This window comes from Pelodiscus sinensis, chromosome 1 (genome assembly GCF_052426305.1).
Source record: "Pelodiscus sinensis isolate ZL-2025 chromosome 1, ASM5242630v1, whole genome shotgun sequence".
Classification (NCBI taxonomy): Eukaryota; Metazoa; Chordata; order Testudines; family Trionychidae; genus Pelodiscus; species Pelodiscus sinensis.
This window is the reverse complement of record NC_143052.1, coordinates 223,611,979-223,634,318: the sequence shown is the minus strand read 5'-3', so window position 1 is coordinate 223,634,318 and position 22,340 is coordinate 223,611,979. Positions and strand designations below refer to the sequence as shown.

At 41.1% G+C, this 22,340-nt stretch overlaps 1 protein-coding gene across 3 annotated transcripts in view; it reads right to left on the bottom strand.

Moving 5' to 3' along the window:
• The window catches only part of PUDP (pseudouridine 5'-phosphatase), a 120,693-nt gene that overhangs the window by 74,438 nt on the left and 23,915 nt on the right, over positions 1-22,340 (bottom strand). For 2 of the 3 annotated variants that reach the window (XM_075915411.2, XM_075915394.2), the window contains exon 2: positions 1,245-1,463. In XM_075915411.2, the coding sequence (XP_075771526.2) occupies positions 1,245-1,463 (219 nt within the window). Of the gene's footprint in view, positions 1-1,244; positions 1,464-17,878; positions 17,949-22,340 lie in introns of those variants that run through there. The other variant, XM_006114119.4, reaches the window with a different exon arrangement.

Below are 22,340 nucleotides of genomic sequence, written 5' to 3'. Positions count from 1 at the left end.
GGCCCAGGGGACAGCATGGACGTGGACATGCCTGGATCAGCGTGTTTCAGGCGGGAGCCCCCGCTGATCCAGCAGCAGTAAATTGCTACCTCTAGGGCCCTGGGTCGGGGCACAGTGGAGTGGGCGGGCCTGTGCTCCCTCCCCAGCCACCCACCGCTTGGGTAGTAGCCTCCCCCTCTCTGCCTTGCCAGCGAGCTGCTTGCAACCCTCCTGAGTAAGGAGACCTCACTTGTGTAGATCCTTTACAAACTTCTGGGCCTTCACAAATTGCTTTCCTGCGGCCTCACCCTGAAGCAGGGCTGGGCCTTGATTAACTGTTGGGGCTTATAAACTGTTGTGCCTGCCACCCTGCCCTGACCAAAGGCTGGGCTACAAACTGTTTACCGGCGGCCCGCCCTGAACTAGGGATAGGCCTTCTTCACCAGACTAGGCGGCCCGCCCTGAACTAAGGCCTGGCCTCTTCATATCATTTGTTCGCATGCCCAAATGCAGGCCACATTTGTTATTGGTTACTTTTGTCACCCCACCCTGAGGTAAGAGCAGGGGATCCCGGACTGGTTGTTTGATATGTTAATTTCTGCCCCAGAAACTGATCCAAGTGTAGTGGGTTGGAGTGGTCACCCACTGACCCCGAAGGGGAGGCGCCCCTCCCAGAGCTGACCAGCTTACAATTAGACTACTTTGCACATATCTGGAATTTGCCATTCTGCCCTCTCTCATTATATTTAACCATAAAATATTGCTGTTTGCTCAGGAAACACTATCTTTAAATTCTATATTGGTAACAAACTTAATTTAGGATTTTCTTCTTCTACATGCCTAAATTTGTTGCCTAGTATTCTCCCCATCCCCAATGCATATTACTTATTTTACAGAGACTACACATGCACTCTTCAAAACAAACCTGCTGAATTACAAAGGTACTCTCAGATATTATAAAGCAAAGACTAGATCATGAAACTTTAACATTTCATGGATATGTATCCTGGCCATCTATTTTTCTGTTCTTAAAAAGCTGTATTAAGAGCAGCTGTTCCATAAGCGTGTATGACAAAGTTCTCAGCATCCCTAGTAGCTTTCAACCAAGTAAACAGGCAATTATTAGCTAAACTTATCAAACCAAGAGTGAAGAAAACAGGTATTAGAGAGAAGGTACTTTATGAAAGGAGGTTTCAGTACTATGCAATAATCACAGTGTTTAAATAATTCCATAATGCAGTTATTTAAATATTGAAGAGAAACACCTGGCATCAGTGCAGCATTAGGAAATATTTTTTCCTGCTTCATTTTACTTTCATGCAGTAGCTCCTCTTTGGTCATCGGAAGTTCAAGTACATCTCGAATAATCTTTGCTCCCTCCAATGCTTTTTTACCCATGACTAATGATTTCACATCCCAGTTATAGACCTTTCCAAAGCGTCCACAGATCTCTTGAAAAACCACGGTATAAAGGTGTTCAGTATCTGCAAAAAAGAGAGAGAAAAGTCACTTGTAATAGACAAGGCCAGAATGAGTATCAAGCTCTTATGTAAAAAATGCCCAATAGTTTCATAAGTGAAGGGACATGCTGGCAATTTGCCATGAGCCACAGAGGTACAACTATATGGAACACATCACAGCTGCTCACTTTAATGTTTAATAGAGAACTAAAGCCAGACTGCCAAGATCCACATAACACACCAAACATCAGGTATTTTTGCTCTTCAAAAGCAACTCTTCCATATTAGCAGAAAGTGCTGTGTGTGATGATGAAGAAATATATGGACCTGCAATTTCTGTCTTGCCTGGGTTATTACCTACCACATGTAGGAAATACAATCTTAATTAAGGTATCATACTTATTATTCAATTGAGGAATTATCTTAGCAAGACAGCTTCCAGCGACCAGATCCAGCCTGTCAAGCGAGTGGATCCAGCCTGTGGCTGCCCTGCCACTCCCCCAACCCCAGGTCAAACAGCCAGTTGTTCTCATTAGCCACTGTGTGCCCCTGGCAAAGTGGGGGCAGGGAGTGAGGGACTTTGTGTGCTATCCCCGCCCCCAGACACTGATTAGCCCGGGGGCAGGGACAGCGTGCAAAGTCTTCTCTCACTGAGGCACTTAGAGAGAATAGCCAGCTGTTTTAAAATAGGTGGCAATTATCTCTGGGCTCGATGGGGCCCAGGCCAATCGGGGTCTGTGGATGGGGGAGCATGAGAAGTTTCCTGGTCCTATCCTTTCTGCCCTTCTGGCACAGCCTGGGGCCACTTCAGAAATTTGTGAAGTTGCCCCCTTTTAAAAATTATTGCCCACCCCTGGTCTACACTATCACCTAAGTCAGGAGTTCCCAACGCGGTGCCGGCGGGAGCCATGGCGCCCGCCGGGGCATTTATGTGCACCCACCTAGCGCCGCCCCCGGGAGCGAGGCACATGCGCGGCTCCTGCCCTGGGCACCCGGTGCATGCATGGCCCCCCCACCCCTGGGCGGTCCAGCAGTCCCGCGCAGTGCCCGCCACCCAAAAAGGTTGGGGACCACTGACCTAAGTCAATGTAAGTTATGTTGCTTAAGGGTCTGAAAAAGCCATCCCCTCTGAGAGACATGAGCGACATAAGCTACATCGCCTTAATGAGATGTCTATACCCATTGATACAGCTTCTGACTCTCATTGACCTGGAACATTATGCAGGTGAAAGAGCGCTTTCCTGTTGGCATATCACATCTTCACTACAGTGGTATTCGTGCACTGATGGTGGTGTAAGTGCACTACAGTGGTAAAAGTGCACTGATGTAGCATATTAGTGTAGTCTAGCACTGAGAAAGAAAAACAGAGAAGGAAATCTAGTACTTGAGGATATCATTACATATTCATTTTAATCTTACAAAATAAGTTATTTTAAATGTGTTTGAACATAAGCCAGAGAATTCCATCAAAAGATATATTCTTGGGAGAAGTCTGCTCCAAAACAATTAAAAATTGTGCAGAATTTTTTTTTAAAATCATGCACAATATTTAAAATTCTGCAAAATTCTGCATATTCTATCAAAATAAAGCAACAGAATCACTCTGGTTTCAATTATTTTGGTAATTTATAAATTATAATAGACTGGACAGAGACTAAGAATGGGGAGCACTGGAGAAAATCCCTGAGACCCTTGTGCCTAACAATAATGCTGCTAGGTTTAACTCTTTACTTTCAGTTATTAGTCAAAAATGCACACAGCCATTTGCTCGGTGCTACATCATAGGCAACTGACAAACAAGTGATGGCTGGGAAATCAAACTCGATTTATATTGGCGACTGACCATGTCTAGAAAGGTCAGTAGCAAACAGTTCAAGGAGCACATTTTGGTAGAAAATTATTTCAGTCCACAAAATTAGATGAGTTCTAATCATGGAAGCACCGTAAGTATTTATAAGGCCACGCTATTCTTTATATCACTCTGTCAATGTAAAGGAGCCTTAAAAGTTTTACACCTGTTTTATGCTCTTGGTGGAATTCACAAAGACACTGGGAACAAGTCACTTAGCAGGCAGTCATCTGCTCTGTCATCATTAAAGTGCCGCTGGCATCACTTCATTTACATCTATGTTTCCAATATAGCCCTTCTTCCCCTCTCTGTTTTCAGGGGTTTACGGCAAGATGTTACTTCAGGCGGTATCTTGGTGTACAAAAACTCATCCTCAGGACAAAGCTTTTATTTTTAAATATGATAAGTTTTAAAAAACAAAAACAAATACCTGCATTCTGCTGCCAATAAAAGAAAACAAATAATTTGAGAAATAAGAGATGCTGGAAAGGTTTTTATATAGTATGTGCTTCAGAGTCAACTCAAACATGCCTTATTTTGCGGGTGTGTTTCTCACCTGCAACTTGTTTAAAAAAACCTGTCATAATCTGTAGTTTAAGGTTCAACTTTCAGAACAACAGATTGAAAGCCAGAGATAATTGCCACCTATTTTAAAACAGCTGGCCATTCTCTCTAAGTGCCTCAGTGAGAGGAGACTTTGCATGCTGTCCCTGCCCCCGGGCTAATCAGTGTCTGCTCTGCTCTGCTTCCCCAAGTCCACTGCTGCCATTGCTGAAACTGAGGAGCGGTGGACTTTGGGAAGCTGCAGAGCAGAGCAGCTGGGGTGCTGCCGGGTGCTGAGCAGGGGAGTGAGGGGCGGCGCTGTAGGTCCAACCCGGCAGCATCCCAGCGGCTCTGCTCCGCACCGCTTCCACAAGTCCGCCACTGCTGAAACTGACAAGGCGGACTTGGGGAAGCGGCGGAGCAGAGCCGCTGGGGTGCTGCCGGGTTGGTCCCGCAGTGCTGCACCTCACCCCCCTGCTCAGTAATAACTACTGCAGTCTGGGGGGTGGGGAGCCCGCTCCCCTCCCGGTAACTTTCAGCAGCAGTGAGGGGCTTCTCCCGCCTTCCTGCAAAATGGCGGAGGGTCCGCCCCTCGCTGCGCCGTTCCCCGCCATCCCCTACCCTCTGGCAGGTTACAGTGTGGGTCCCGGCAGACCCGTCACAGGGGTATAATCCCCTTTCCCTCTTCTCCCCTTCCCTTTCCCAGCAGCGAGCGCCCATGGAGCTCATAGCAGCTCCAACTGTCCGGCTGGCCGGAGCACTTCCGGACTATTGGGAGTACCAGTCCACTGGATGCCGGACAATTGGAGTTTTACTGTAGTAAGAAAACAGTTCCTCCCACCAGACATCAGTTCAGCAAGGTGTGGCTCTATTTTAAGCATCTAAAATAAGTAATCCATTGATTTCAACTCAAAAAGTCCTCACATTTACAAAGTTAGGGTAAGAACGTAGTTGAATTAGGAGTCCAAACTGCCTCCTCTTACTTTTACCATTAAATTATTTGACAATATGAATTTGCTTATGAAGATCATATGGTTTCCTAAACACACACATACAAAAATGTGTGAACTTCCCCTAGGAACATCAGCTAACTATCCAACACTAACAGTACTTTTAACATTGCTATCTATGCTGAGTGTGACATAGAGGTATCTCAAAAAAAGGGCTGACCATAGCACAGCCAGGTTAGTTTTGTCCATTACAAACGGGGGAGGGAGAGGAGTGCATACCCAGCTAAATGGAAAGACATTTAGCTGAAAAGTAACTGTATTTTCAATTTACGATATACAAACAGTGAAAGGAAAATATTCTATATAAAAACTGAAGCATAACTGTCAAAAGGAACAAAGAGGGAACTTGATTTCCATTGAAAGGCAAGATTTGTGTCCTCTTTATAACTCTGAAAAGCCTCCCTGTGTTAATTTGTGTCCTTAAATCTCATTCCATCTCACATCTTTTACCGAGATATCATCAACGTGATATATTGCCCACCAATTTCACTTCACTGGGATGAGTCATTTTATTCGTTAGCCGTATAGTTATCCAATGCCATTTGTATAGTGATCCTCCTTGTATAGAAAAAGGAAGAGCTATTCCATTGTTGTTGCTTACATAGTATAAAAGCTGGTCACAATAAATTAAGTTATATAAATGACAGATGTGTTGTATTGCTCTATTTCTTATCCAGCAGAAAAATAAGCTGGACGTCACCTGCATAACAGCACACGGTAAACATGTTTGTGTATAAGCTGCTAAAATCGTCAAAGAGAATCTGAATTAAAAGAACTGGTCTAGCCACATTACGGTTATCTGTTGTGCGCATCACCATTATATCTAAGCTTCTCACTTTTATCAACTGCCTGTGATTTAGGAAGAGAATTAAAGATGACAAAATGTAACATAATAAATAAAGCCTGGATCTAAGTGCTTTAGCCTAGTTTATTAATTTATTGCAACACTTTTTATCTTAATGTACAGTTTATGAAGCAGATAAAATTAATAGGCCTGTCAGCTTCCCTCAGGTATAGTTTTTTCCCCCTTTATTATTTGTTTGTATAACCTGGTTAATCTGTAATGTTGTTTTGATTGAATAAACATGTCCATGGTTTGTATGTTTTTCCCACTAAATCTGGTCATCACTTGAATGCTAACTAAATTTGATATTTTAAATGTGGACTTTATAAAAATGGGCCAAATTGAAACTATACAAGTTCTGGATGCTCTTTTTTGGGGGGGAGGTAGGAGAGAGAGAAAGGGAAAGGAAAGACCAGGAGAGAGGAATGAAACAAAATGACGTGGAGAAGAGAGATATTTGGGCTCAAATCAAAGGTTTCAAGTACCTCAATAATTTTAATAGAAAATATTATCTAAAATAGGATGGGGTCTATTTTTTGGCTACCATTTAGCCAAAAACCTGATAGTATATGGGGGTCTTTACCTACCAGACATGTTGAAAAAGTAAAGTGGGAAAACCAGTGTTTTCCAACTATGTCTTCAAAACCTGAGAACAGTTCTAGAAGACACAGAAGTAAACAAACCCCTCCCCCAAAAAAATGTATCAGTGAACTACACAGACAGCAATGAAAACTGTGTGAAAACTACTGAACATGTAGCAAAGGACTTTATGAAGGCGTGACAACTCTAGAAGAGGATGAGAGATTAGTTAAGGAAATTCAAAACAATTCCCTCCCCAAAAGGGTATGTATTCAACACCAATATTGAGAGAGCAGGGTTGAGTGAATTACACACACCAAGGCTACTGAATTATCATACTATGGAAGCAAGTCACTGAAGCAGCCACAAGTGTTTTGCAGATAGAGCACTGTACATAGCCATTCACTATGCTTTTCTGTCCTCTCTTTTCCTCTGTATGGATTTGTCATGTCTGTCCTAAAAGCAGGTGCCACTGAGCCTCGAAGGGATCCTGGCACTTGAACCTCATATTTGGTCACGATATGACTCATTATAAATCCATTTAGACTTGGCTTTAACATGACTGCACACTAATCCATTTATACAATCTGGGAACAGAGATTGACTTTTCTCTTGTCTTCTTCCCAAATACTATGAACAATCCAGGCGACTTACTAAAGCAGGCTCTAGGTATTGAACAGTAGTGCTTTTCATATGGAGATTTTGAAGGCTGGCCTCATGAGACATATCATGTTGATGAAGGAAGAAGAGCAAAAGGGTAATTGTCTGGTTGATTTGCAATTCTAACACTACCTTGGGGGTAGCTTGAACTGAGATTATACCATCAATACAAAAAGAGATAAAGGGGATGGAATATCACTTTGACATTATGAAAGAGACTGTAAATGCTGGATAGTCCATTCGTTATAGTGATCAGCGCAACGTAAGAATCCAAACAGAATAACATAGTGCAGGGTATGGTCTGATTAGTACAACAGCAAGTAGTTTTAAGAAGCAAGTCCATTTCCCTACTGTACAGCGCTAAGCATTCTCAAAGTTGTCAGCTCTCACGATTTTAAAACAAATCTTGTGATAGTTTCAATTTTTTAAAATAAAGGCTCAGTTGATGCAATCAACTGTTTACACAAAAATGTCAGCTTTTATTTAAAAAAAGTTTATGCTGCTCATGGTTGTGGAGAAATACTTGAAAACAAAGTGCATACAAAAGCCTAAAAAAAAAAAAAGGACAAATAATCTATTGTTTTAATTTCTGGGGTAGACAATGGTGCAGTCTCCCACTAAGCAATTTACTCAGACTAGTTATTTGGACATATAATAAAAACGCGGGACTCTTTTACCAGATGTGAAGCTCAAAAAAAGCCTGTTAAAAAGGCCTCTGTTATAGTTTCCATGCAGGTGACAAGAGGCTGTCCCAACATGGAAATTAGTAGCATTTCATTCATAAAAGTTGACACTTCTGCACATCTGTCAGTTATACAAAAATATTAGCCGAATTCACAGTTTGACAAGGAAAAGCAGGCAATCTGGAGGCCATTTTTGAATACAGTAATGTGACAGAGGCTGTTGTCCAATTAAAAGATAATGCAGGTGTCAATGTATGTGGCTGAGGACAGGCAGTCCACCAGGCATGGCTGGTTGGAAGACACCTTACAACAGAGAAGCTCAAGATGCCATCTTAGCAATATAAAATAAATAAACAAGAAACAGAATGAAACCCTCAAGAAGTTACCAAACAAATAGCAAAGCTTTGTCTATACCACCAAGTTGCAAGCACAGCCCTGATAATACTTGTATTACCCGACAGTGTGGTCATGGCAACAGCACTGGGAGCTCTAGGTAAACCACTTCCAGAAGCAAAATGCATGTTAAAATTCGACACTTTCCAAAAAGGACTCAACAAACACTTGAACTATCTCACCCATTACCAAGATAGTTTCCCCAATTATCACCTCTAATACCATTAACTCACAAACATCCAACTCTCCCTACCTCTAATATCATCAATTCACAGACACTTACCTTCCTTCCCCCCCCCCCCCCCCCGCATCCCCCTCCTGTTCTGCAATGTGATTTGTCCTTTTCATATTTGTTCATTTTTTTAATTGTATCCTTCGGTATATATGGTTGTGACTACTTTCTTCCACTATTTGATCTGAGGAAGTGGGTCTGGCCCACGAAAGCTCATCATCTAATAAACCATCTTGTTAGTCTTTAAAGTGCTACATTGTCCTGCATTTTGCTTCAGTTACCCCAGACTAACACGGCTACATTTCTATCACTTCCAGAAGGAGAGTAACTAATTGTGCAAGGAGCCTGTTTTACACAGGCACTTTACAACACTGTAACTTGCAGCACTCACAGGATGTTTTTTCACATCCCTGAATAAGGAAGTTACAGAGCAGTAATCTGCCAGTGTAGACAAGCCTTAAGAGCTGTCTCTACAAGACACTGGCAACTGTAAAGATAGGATGCAACACATGCAGAAGCATGGAAAATACTGGGGAAAGGATGCTTCCATAACTAGCCAAGCAGATTGAAAGAAAAGAAGAGGAAGTGTGAGAATATGGACTTTTTATATCCTTTACTTGAAAGCGACATTTAGAACCTTGACAATTAAACTTCCATTTCTGTGTGAGTTCTTATCTTTTCTAAAACAGTTCATCAAATCCTTGGCAATGAAAGGAAATACATCAGTATTGTAAAAAGCATATGACAGGAGTAATGTGATGGCTAAGGAGAGTATTGCATCAACTGCTTAATAGTTGGTGTTTTTAATTGCTTAGAGCACAGCAGCAAGAAACTAAGTTGAACAACTGAAAGTTAAAAATACAAGTTCTCAAAAAAAGACTCCCGTAGAATTTTACCATTAATGTGACATTATTCAATCTTGCATGAGGACACTCCACCACCTTAACTGGATATTTACCTGGTGAGATTAATACCTCAATTTTCCAATATTGAACAGAAAAAGGAAAATAAAAATTCAGAGGTACATTAAAGCACCACTTTTTCCTGATGTTCAAGATGAGGTTTTAGTGGAATAATACATCTGATTAAGTAGATTTTACCATGAACTCTTAAATATATTAGTCTACAAAGTGTCACAGGTCACCTTGTTTTTGCAGATACAGTTTTCACTTCCTGGAAGACAGACACTGCAGTGGATGTTCCGGAGTTTGATTTAGCGGCTCTAATGAAGATCTGCTGAATCAAATGCTATGGGCACCTCCAAAGATGCCAGGAACTACTCTTCACCAGGAGTAAGGGAACTTAACAAAGGAGCATTTCGCCCATCAACTTCCCCCTATAAGGACGGCGCCAAAGCTCCACTTACGGTACATCGACTCCAGCTATGTTTTTTATTTAAGTGGAATTGTGTAACTTACGCTGACTTTCAGCTGTAGTGTGGACCTAGCTTAACATGGCTACTTCTCTGAGTGTAAGAAACAGATTTAAGAGAATAGTACCACAAAAACAGTCAATTGAGCCCCCAATACTTTATAGAAGATGGGTTTTATTTTGCATTGTTAGGCTAATCAATTTATAGGGTCTGTAACAATGAGTTCCCTTTATGAAACTTATGCTTACCTTTTAATTTAAAAACTGAACCAAAATTATTAGCAACTGAATAATGAGTCATACTGGCATAACAGTTGCTTTAAAATTAGAAGCTAGTTATACATGTCTTAAAGCAAAGCATTCAATAAATTACCTGATGTGGCTGTTAAACTATCGCTTCTGAAAGCTAAAGGAAAAATAATGAATATGATTGCTGAGAATTAAAATTACTGAGGCTAATTTAATTGAGTGATGATTTGCAAATTAATATTTTTGATTAGCACTTAACATAGTTCAGTAAAATTATCAATTATTCATCCCAATAGTGAGCAGGTAAGAATTCTGTTTTAGGATCCAATTTTTGTAAATCTATGTTACTCAAGACTTTTTTTCTTGTAATATTACATTAATACCCAATGACATGAGTAGGTTTACAATAATTATCACAATAAAACTAAAGAATCTCTACTAGTGACCCAGACTAAGTTCTGCAGGACTACTAATTGTCATCTGTGGCACACCCTGCTGGGAATTCAAATTACTACTAACAGGCTCACAATGAAAATAAGTTTACAATGTCCAAAATAAGGAATGTAAAGAACTAATCTGAAAGGAAACTGAAATTTGCCTCTGACTGCTTAGATCACTTGGAGAATTTTTCGATGGAAGAAACCGTTCAAGCTGACTTTGTTTTGCATGCAAAGAAATATTCTGTGCCCACAGGACAAAAGAAGTCTGCTGACAAATATGAAGGGTCTTCCTAATTTATATTTAAAGACACCTTATTTCCTCTATTTTTTTAAAGAAGAGTATTTCTACTACAGTCGAGTATGCACGTGAAATAATCCTATCTATATATGTCACACACAGAAGTAACCCCCTACTACACATCCCAAATCAAACAATCTAATGTTGAGTTGTAAATATGCCACCAATAAGATGAACTTTTCATTAAAAGGAAAAAGAAGCCTAAGTTTTGCTTTCTGAAGCAAAACTCTTTTTGAAAAGTTAACCGATATAGGTGGCTATTTAGGGAAGAAGAAAAACTAGAAACATGCCATTCTAAAATGAAGCAAAATGCAGGACAATGTAGCACTTTAAAGACTAACAAGATGGTTTATTAGATGATGAGCTTTCGTGGGCCAGACCCACTTCCTCAGATCAAATAGTGGAAGAAAATAGTCACAACCATATATACCAAAGGATACAATTAAAAAAAATGAACACATATGAAAAGGACAAATCACATTTCAGAACAGGAGGGGGATGCAGGGGGCGGGGAAGGAAGGAAGGTAAGTGTCTGTGAATTGATGATATTAGAGGTGGGGAGAGTGGGATGTCTGTGAGCTAATGGTATTAGAGGTGATAATTGGGGAAGCTATCTTGGTAATGGGTAAGATAGTTAGAGTCTTTGTTCATTCCTTCTCGGAGAGTGTCGAATTTTAACATGAATGACAGTTCAGAGGATTCCCTTTCAAGTGCAGATATAAAAGGTCTTTGTAGCAGAATGCAGGTGGTTAAGTCATTGAGAGAGTGTCCTTTCTAGTTAAAATGGCAAGAAACTGTTTTTTCTTTGTGATCTTGTCTGATATCTGTTTTGTGGGCATTAATCCTTTGGCGAAGTGTCTGAGATGTTTGTCCAATGCACATAGCAGACGGACACTTTCGGCACGTGAGAGCATAAATTATATTTCTGGAAGCGCAGGAATATGTGTTCTTGATCTTATAACTCACTTGGTTAGGTCCAATAATGGTATCAGCAGAATGAATATGTGGACAAAGCTGGCAACGGGGTTTGTTGCAAAGGAAGGTACCAGGGTTGGTATTAGTGTGGTATGTCCTGTGGTTGTTGGTAAGAATCATCTTGAGGTTAGGTGGTTGTCTATAGGAGACTATGGGTCTGTCTCCCAGAGCCCCTTGGAGTATGGTATCCTGTTCCAGTATAGGCTGTAGTTTCTTGATAATGTGTTGGACAGGTTTAAGTTGGGGGTTGTAGGTGATGACAAGTGGTGTTCTATTGTTGGTTTTCTTGGGTCTGTCTTGAAGTAGATGGTTTCTGGGTATTCGTCTGGCTCTTTCAATTTGCTTTTTGATTTCTCCGGGTGGGTAGTTGAGGTTTATAAATGCTTGGTAGAGTTCCTGAAGCTTCTGGTCTCTGTCAGTGGGATTAGAGCAGATGCGGTTGTATCGAAGGGCTTGGCTATAGATGATGGATCGTGTGGTGTGTTCTGGATGGGAGCTGGAAGCGTGTAGGTAACTGTATGAGTCGGTGGGTTTTCTGTAGAGAGTGGTGTCTAATTTTCCATTGTTGATTTGTACTGTGGTGTCCAGGAAGTGGATCTCTCGTGTAGAATGGTCCAGGCTGAGGTTGATGGTGGGGTGTAGGTTGTTGAAATCTCTGTGGAATATCTCCAGTGTTTCTTGGCCATGCGTCCAGATCATAAAGATGTCATCGATGTACCGTAGGCAGAGGAGGGCTGAAAGGGGACGGGAGTTGAGGAAACGTTGTTCTAGGTCAGCCATAAAGATGTTAGCATACTGTGGGGCCATGCGTGTACCCATGGCTGTGCCGCTGATCTGGAGGTATAAGTTGTTCTCAAACTGGAAATAATTGTGGGCGAGAACAAAGTTACATAGGTCTGCTATCAGGATAGTGTTTCTAATTGCTTGTAATCCATCTTCATGTGGGATGTTGGTATATAGAGCTTCTACATCCATGGTGGCAAGGATGGTGTTATTGGGGAGGTTATCTATGTTTTGTAGTTTCCTTAGGAAGTCAGTAGTGTCTCGGAGATAGCTGGGGGTGTTGGTTGTGAAGGGTTTGAGAAGAGAGTCTACATAGCTAGATAGACCAGTAGTGAGCGTGCCAATACCAGAGATGATGGGACGTCCGGGGTGCCCAGGTTTATGGATCTTGGGAAGCAGATAGAACAATCCTGGTTGGGGGTCAGAAGGTGTTTCTGTGTGGATTTGTTCCCGAGTAGCTGTGGGGAGGCTTTTAAGGATTCATAATGACCACAGCACCCCCTTTGTCAGCTGGTTTGATTATAATGTCCAGGTTGTTTTTGAGACTCTGGATGGCATGGTGTTCAGCGCGGCTAAGATTGTGTGTCGCTTGTTGTCGTTTGCGAATAATGTCAGTCTGTGCGTTGTTGCGGAAGCTTTGTATATAGAAATTCAGATTTCCAGATCAAGAACACATATTCCTGCGCATGCAGAAATATAATTTATGCTATTATGTGCCGAAAGTGTCCGTCTGCTAAGTACATTGGACAAACATCTCAGACACTTCGCCAAAGGATTAATGCCCACAAAACAGATATCAAACAAGATCACAAAGAAAAAACAGTTTCTTGCCATTTTAACCAGAAAGGACACTCTCTCAATGACTTAACCACCTGCATTCTGCTACAAAGACCTTTTACATCTGCACTTGAAAGGGAATCCTCTGAACTGTCATTCATGTTAAAATTCGACACTCTCCAAGAAGGAATGAACAAATACTCAAACTATCTTACCCATTACCAAGATAGCTTCCCCAATTATCACCTCTAATACCATTAGCTCACAGACATCCCACTCTCCCCACCTCTAATAACATCAATTCACAGACACTTACCTTCCTTCCTTCCCCGCCCCCTGCATCCCCCTCCTGTTCTGAAATGTGATTTCATATGTGTTCATTTTTTTTAATTGTATCCTTTGGTATATATGGTTGTGACTATTTTCTTCCACTATTTGATCTGAGGAAGTGGGTCTGGCCCACGAAAGCTCATTATCTAATAAACCATCTTGTTAGTCTTTAAAGTGCTACATTGTCCTGCATTTTGCTTCAGCTACCCCAGACTAACACTATCACTATTCTAAAATGAGATTGAATTGATTAGAGAATAAGAAGAAAGGTATTTTCTAATTCATGCTAACCTACTATGACATTTTTCTGGATACCATGCATTACTAGACTTACTAGCTTCCTCACAGATGCACCAAATACAGGTTGTACCTCAGAAAAAGGGCACTCTCTGGCCTAGCAGGACCAATCAATGCTCCTGAAACAGAGAGCCCGGGAGCCTAATGGTAAGAGGGCCAGCAGCCTAGCCGGGACCTGAGGCAGCGGGGCTGGAAGAGCCTCACAGTAGTGCTGGGGCCAGGGAAAGCCTGGCCACCCGCAGCAGTGCAGGGCTAGGAAACTGTGGTTACACACGGCAGCGCGACCAGGGCCGGAAAACCCTGGTTGCTCTAAATCACTTAGGTACATTGGAAAATCCTACCTGGAGTGTCCATTACATTTCTAATTTTTGGTTCTATTTTAAAGACTTCCTAACATCGAGTAGAAAATGAAACTGTTTCTTTTCCTGCAATAGCAGTATATAAGTTTCAAACTTAACTGAAGTATTATCAAATAAACACCACTACAAGGGAAGAATGGAGACCTAGAGATAAATAAAGCAAGTCTTTAGTTTCTCTTTTAGAAAAAAAAAGTGTTTGAACATTTGTTTGCTTAGTAAACATACTGAAAATACATGTATTAACATGATAATATTAAGATGTCTAGCATCTTGCTTGGGTATGCACTTGATTTGATTCTCTGAGACTACGTCTAAACTACACTCCTCTGTCGGCAGAGGGATGTAAATTAGACACATCGAAAGTGCAAATGAAGTAGGGATTTAAATATCCCACACTTCATTTGCATAATGGCAGCCGCCTCTTTTTTTCAAAATGGGGCTTTAAAAAAAATGGCAGTTTAGATGGGGCATTTTCGACAAAAATGCCCCATTTTGAAATATCCTATACTCCAGTTTAGACACACCCTAAGAGACAGACTATTTCAAAAGAAAAAGTTTCAATGCAAGTGGATATCATGATATTATTTATTTTAAATAGACTTATTGCAGGAACATATGACCCAAGACAAAGCAGCAGAAAGAAACCAAACCTTCAGGATTTGCATGGTAAGAATGACAAAGCAAGAGGAGAGATGTGTTAGATGAACTGTATCAGCCTTTCTTTCGAAAGCATAAATCAATCAATAAAACACCCTTACTGCAAAATGATCTTAATTAGGCTGTGAAGAACTAGTCGATTATCCGATAAGCCCCAGCTGATCCCGGGCTCCACGTGGCGCTTTCGCCTTTGAAGTATATTTCAAAATAAAGATGCTGTGTAGACACACTCATGGAGAGCCAGATAATGGAGGGTCAAATTATTTATATATTCAGGGACCTGCCATTGTGAAAATGCCCTGGTCAGAAGGATAAGAATCATGGGCTTCCAATAAAGAAGGCAAAATCTAGGGACATGGAAGCCTGGAGTGATTTCTCCTGCTGGAGTAGATAAGAAGAATACATGTGTATTTACTCTATACTGTGATCCCATATTAACAAATCTATTAAGGAACATATTACTCCCTGAATGGAGCCAGAGTAACAGGCTTTATGTGCTTGGGAAGTTCATAGGGGTAAGCAGGAAGAAAATCTTCTCACCCACAGGTAATAAAGCTGCACCACAGCTGTTACTCAGCAACCCCTATTACAATGCCCGGTGAGATCTGGTACCGTCACATTTATTCTACCAAGAAAGTCCAAGTAAACGTCTATCCACAAAGCACCCTATACAAATGTCATCTTTATAAAACCATCTCCAATGTACAAAGGAATCACTTTGAATTCCTCCAGTGTACAAAGGAATCACTTTGAATTCCAGCACAGAGGGAGACAAGTGAAACAACTGCAAAGAATTGACATTAAAAAAAATCTCCTTTGATTTCTGTCTATCAAATACAATCATCTCTGTACTCTGTCCAAAATTGGGATATTGGTCGAAAGCCTGCAGAAGTCTCTGAGCATTTCTCACAGTCTATTATTTTCAAATAATATGCAACCTAATTGTAAATATACAAACCCATATGAAACTTAATCCAATTTAACAAACAAGGAATCACTTGTTTCAAATTAGGAGTGTTAAATAATCAGTTAATTGAATAGTCAAGTAACCTCATTAATTCTTATTGGTTAGTCGACTATTCTGTAGACCCCGGTGGCAGGGCGTGTAGCAAGTGTGCTCCAGCTTCACTCTCAAGGAGCCCCCTGCCACTCCACCTTGCTGCCTCTGTATCAGAGGCAGCAGTGTGGAGTGCTAGGCGGGAGCTGGTCTGTGAGGGAAGCCTAATTTAGAAACCAGCTCCCCTTGCAGACTGGCTGCCTTTTGTCCTCTGCTGCTGCCTCTGATAAAGAAGCAGCATGGGGTGGCAGCAGCTCCTATCTAGTGTGTGTGTGTGTGGGGGGGGGGGGGGGGGTTTGAGCTCGCAGACCTAGCACAAGCTGGAATTGAGCCAGGTTGCCAGCCCGCCTGGCTCCTAATACACTTTAAAAGCAGAGCCATATCTGGACCAGGCATGAACAAGGACTGAGCCGGGCTGCCTGCCTGCCTGGCTCCTGATATACTTTAAATGCAGAGCTGTAGGGGTAGGTCCTGGAGCCATTGCAAGCCAAGTCTGAGCCAGGCTGCTGACCTGCCTGTTAAAAAATTTACTGGCAAGGGGGTGGGGAGGGAAATGCATGCAGTCTATATCATTAATATATAAGCTTTTGCTTATCGGTCAATCGACTACACGATTACATCTCGACTTCAAATTGCTTGTTAAAATAAAAAGAATATACTTTTTCAAAAAATAATAATTCAAGATCACCCTCATAGTAGAAGTCTAACAATATGAAGTTAAATGGAAAATACAGAATTCAGGTTTTCCATCTCCCAATTTTTTTTTAACAGATAATTGATCTATCCTGTTTCTAGACTCTATTAACCAGAAAACCTTCACAACTCTACTTTAAGCAAAGCCATTGTTTAAAAAACCATACACACACAGAAATGGAAACATGAGCTGCACAAAGGGACTATATATTTCTCATAACAAATAACCTCCCTTCATTTGATTACACCATAGAAGATAGAGTCTGACCAGGAAGTCCAGCCAGCAGAGGAGAAGGGGAGCATAAGATATTATGGTGGCACTCCAGAGTCCAAATGTTTTTGTCCCAAACTCAAAATATGTAGGTGTTCAGAGAAAATAGGGCAGTTTTCCTTTCTTTTTCACCAAAGAATCAAAATTTCCATAAACATATCACAAAAAAGTGTGAAATTCTTTTTTTCCCCATTTTAATTTATTTTTTCCAGTCTGCTGTACCCCCAACTCTTTTGTTAAGACCACACCTATCTCTAACTTTATTTTCATATAGTGGGACAAATTCTACATTGGTGTAAGTCTACTGGCAATAGGGATGTTTTGGAGTTAAGCCAGAAATTAATTTAGCCCCAAATGTAGAGCTTCTTGTTTAAATTTGTAAAGAAAGCAAACAAAAAGACAAAAACTCTTTTCTGCCATTCCCTGCCCAATGATAATTACAGTAAGTTACAAAAGGTTTCGATGGAGAACCTGGTTAGTGAGATATAGACCAGAGAGCAAAAATCATATGAGGAATGAAGCAGAATTACAGTGTTGGAAGAAGAGTTTGTGACTGTTGATATTAGAGCTATATTTTCAACCATCTCAGAGGAGACAAACTGTCTTGTATCACTAGAGAACTGTTCTGAGCATAATTGAAATGTTATGTTATGATTGTGTTTTGAATGCAGTGGCTTAGAGTTACAAGAATCACTGCTGTGTATCAATGAAATGAAATAAAAAAAAACCCCACCATTTGTACAGAAATTGAAAGGCTAGAGGAAAATTTATCCTATCATTTCATTCTTCTGTGTGATTGATAGTGCTGAAAATAAAGGAAAAGATATTATGAACTGGCATAGGTGTCATTCTATTATTGCTCAATCATTCTTCCATCCTGTTTCATTGCTGCAAACAGAGGCCAAAATTTACATCTTGAGAGACAAATAGTGCTCACCTGTAATTTGAATGTAAGAAACCTGCCATTAGAGTTACTCTGATATTGGGCTCTCAGTACTATTGTAAATAATGCTGGTAGCAGTTAGGGTGGCAAACATAAGCCCAAAAGGAACAAAGAGGAAATGTGTGGGTTTTTTTAATTTCATTTACCTTTAAAAATAATGTAAGAGTATAGCTGCTCCAACAAGCAAAAATTCAGTGTCATATTTAGGGCTCAGTTGTCCTCTTACACCACTGTAAATAAAAAAGCAAGTTCACTGAAATTAATGGTACAGCATTGATTCCAGTAAGATGAGAAGCCTATTGTTTTCAAATATAAATACATCATTTTGACACATCATTCCACCTAGAATTTTATTTAGAAAAATAAAATGAATTGTTTGATTCTTAGCAGAAAAATTCTGCCAAATGTTAAAATTATTAACACTCCCCCTCCTTCCCCACTCACCTCACAAGTCTGAAAGCAACATAAAGACATATGAAGAGCCCGGAAAAGGGACATAAGTAGGGAAACTAACTTTAGAGTCTTTTACACCTTGTAATATAACAGTGGGTCTAGAGGCACTGCTGAGAGGAGCAAATCAGGACAAACTGCTTAGAACCAGGGCTTCTTACAGCACACAGATGGGCTTTCTGTCTCTAAGGCACCAAACCAGTCACATAGAGAGAGCACTTCAGCTGCCAACCTAGCCAGCAGGAAGTCTCATAATCAATCACAGACTTTCCATGTGCCACAACCAGCACACCACCTTACACAGATGAGAGGTTATGAAAACCAATCTCACCTATTCCAAACAGGTTCTCCTAGTCCTCAGGGACCAGCCAATTTACACCTCAGATCTTACCCAAAAGAGCACACTGTGCCAATCCTTTAGAATCGGAAAATCTAGTGGCTTATTAATGAAAAGAAAGAAAAGGTTGAGAGTAGGATTGTTAAAGAAAGCATATTACATACATCAGTCACCAAGTTCATGATGCAGGTTCTTAGTGGAGCTATAGAGAACAGCTGGCTTAAAAGTCTCTGGAATACATCCTATGGTATGATGAGTCAACACATCCTTCCCAGCCTTAGCAAAGGTGCTTTTGAAGAGGAGGGCAGGAGTGAAGACAAAGATGGAGGCACCCCTAGGATACTTTTATAATCTTGCCCGTGCAGAGGGAAATCCACTGTTCTTCTGAGTGATGGTACCTACCAAAATGGAGCTGATCACATGATCACCATGTGCTTTTTAGGCAAGGAGCTACCGGGTATCCAGTTATGTCCTCCTCAGGCAAGAGGCCATTATGTGCTCTTCAGATGTCAATTGGCAACACTTAGCCATTATCAATGGAGCATTCACTGGGCTCCCACCTCTCCCAATAGGTAGGCAATGCCTATCACTATCTCCCAGACAGAAAACATTTTAAATGTTAAGTACAGAGCCTATACTCATACATTTACATACAAAATTATATAACTATATGAGTAGATTAGACAGAATCAGCATAGCCTAAGCTTTCATTAGACACCTCTTATAGCCCAATGCACAGAATGTGGGGCAAACATACAACAGTGGGTGCAATAATAATCTGCCTGCTCACATTAAAATCCAATAATGTGACACACTTGCAAAAGAATGACAAATGCAAGACCTCGGGAGTATAAAACAAGACTCATCCATGAAACTTTAACTTATGCCATTCAGTTCCTATAGTTTCAGCACTCTTAGTTTTCTGCAGTTTCAACAGCTGAATCAAGAGTATGTCCACACTTCAGCTGTGCTGCTGTAGCGAACAAGCTTCCTACGAGGGATGTTAGCATATCGTCGAATAAAAGGTTACCAGATTAACTGATAAATCCAGGCTTATCCTATCGACTACGTGCACTCCCACCTTCTGCTTGCTGCCTGTGATACAGAGGCAGCAGTGTCGAGGGTGAGGCGGCTTTCAAGCAGGCTCCCCATGCATGCTAGCTCTGGGGACCTACCTGTTCCTCCCTCCCCTCCCCCCACTGCCTCCTACAGAGGCAGCAAGGGGGAGCAGGCAGGAGCCGGCTTAAAAATTGGTTTCCCGCTGTACCAGCTCCGCAGTGCCACCTATCAGAGATAGCAGTGGGGAGGGAGGAGAGAGGCAGGGGAGGCTGCCGTGAAACAGGCTCTGTCCATGGCAAGCCTGGGCCCGCTGCAGACAAAGGCTGCTTCACGACAGCAGCACCTGTCCACGGGGGGGGGGGGGGGGGGGGGGGGAGGGGAGGGGTCTGAGCTCCCTGCAGACAAGAAGCAACTCCGCATCCCTCTTTGATACAGAGGCAGCAGCGTGAGTAGGCAGGGGACTCCCTGGGAGTGGGCCCTGAGCACACTGGCTGCTGGTGCCGCCCCCGGGGACTACAGAATAGTTGTGTAACTGCTAAGATTTCATGTGGTTACACGATTATTCAATTACAGGGATATCTAATATCCGTACCTCCCACAACAGTGGAATTTTTTTTCCATAAATGTGGGTAACCCATCTCTCCAAGAGGTAGTAGCCAGGTCGACAAATGAATTCATTTATTGATAAAGCTGTAATTAAGAGTGGGGGTAACCTAAATGCATTGCACAAGGTGGACAATTTTTCACAGCAGTGAGTGAGGTAGCTAATTTGATCTAATATTTATGTATAGTCTTGGCCTAACTAAAAAGAAAATTCTGCTATAATTCCTTGCTTCAAGACACCACCTACGGTCTAAAAAAACCCTAGTTAATGTTAGCCAGTATTTTTACATTGGTCTTTTCTACAGATATAAACACGAACTTCTACCTTCCATATGACATGATTTTACATGAAATAATTTATTATTTTGCTACAACAGTGCCTACGTGTCCCAGTCAAGGTCAGGGATCTACTATTCTTGACTCCAGCTCTTCAAACACTTGAACATTATTTGAACTTTACTACTGTGATTAGTCTTATAGAAATAAATTAGATTACTCATGGTAGTAAAGCACATGCATAAGTGTTTGCAATACTGAGGCTCTCTAGTCACGGAACATGCAAATAACAAGATGTAATTCCCAGCTTTAAGAAACTTACAGTATAAATAATAGAGTTAATCAAAATTTCACTTAAAAAAAAAAGCTTGAGATGCCAACTGTATTTGAAATATGGGGAGGAGGGAGTTCAACCAGATATTGAGCTCGTGAAAATACTTTGAGCACAAAAAAAACCCGAAAACCAACATTGAGACAACTTTTCAAAATTTTCAACTAATATTGTTTTAATTCCACGGTGGTTTTTGTTTGTTTGTTTTTATTTCTGTTGTTTTCTTGACCTATTCTTCTAAACAGCCAAGCCAAACAATAGAGTAAGAGTAGAGTTCCATTAGCTTCAATCAAGATGCAGTAGACTATTTCTGCATATCTTTTTAATTTGGTACACATATGTTTTGACAGAGAAATAAGAGGATATTTTTTGGAAGGGGGAATAGGTTATATAATTTTTTAATGGTAAAACATATTTATAAAGAAAATTAGAGAGCAGTAATGAATAGTAATTATGTTAGGTCTACAGTTGACTTGGCATGAAGTATCTAGGACTGTAAAAGGCCAGGATTCAGTCTCCAAGGTAAAGGCACTGGATGTGAAGTATAAACTGATAGAACCCTGTGCTAACACAAATGTCTACCTGCGGATGTGGATGTCCACGGACAGATGTCAGTATCTTCTGATCTGCAGATCTCTAAAACCAAGAGACACCATAGGAAAAGGAGAGAAACATGGTCCTGCCGCTCCTGTGAGCCAGTACCCCGATGTTGGCAGTTCCTCTCGGCTGTGCGGCTGTACCCTCACCAGTCCAGCTACCTGGCTGCATGTGGTACAGCCACTAGACTGGGAAAAGCTGCCAGCACAGGGAGGTGGCTCATTGGAACAGCAGGACCACATTCCTCTCCTTTGTCCATAGCGTCTCCTGGGAGCAGAACTCTGCAGAGAAGTGGATACTAATGTCTTTCTGTGGCTATCCACATCCACGGGTAGACATTCGTATCTGCGCAGGGCTCTATAAATTAACTTTGAAAAATATCTTCTGTAACATATGCTGCTCATGTAATTAGCATCTTTCCAAACTGTGTGCCGGTACATTCCTTTCTATCATATACGTCAAACTTGCAATCCACAAAATAAAGATGGCCATTCTTTTTATTAAATATCCTAAAATGAGACTATGGAATATATCTTGAAGCTCAGAAAGAGGACGGAAGAAACAATATTATAATTTTTAGTCTACTATTTACCACTGAATGGTAAAACTACCAGAGAAAAGTATATCAGACATTTTTCGAGCTGTACATCCAGTCAAATATGGTTACCTTAGGTACTCACCTTTGGATAGGGCAAAGAGAAAAGAATAAAAAATATGCAAGTTGCTAAGGAAAGAGATTATAGTAACCAAAGTATTTTTTGTTCTGTAAAAAGCATGTTTAGTGTCTACTAGCCCTGCACCAGAGGTAGCTGTCTCCTAGGCTGTCCATTTCCACTAATAAGGCCTCTCAATAGTGGCTTTTAAAGAGATGGGAAATTCAAGCACGAAATAGCAAATCTATCATAAGATTCCATTAACAAGCTGTTTTAGTGCTGGGAGTTCTTCCGCATGAATG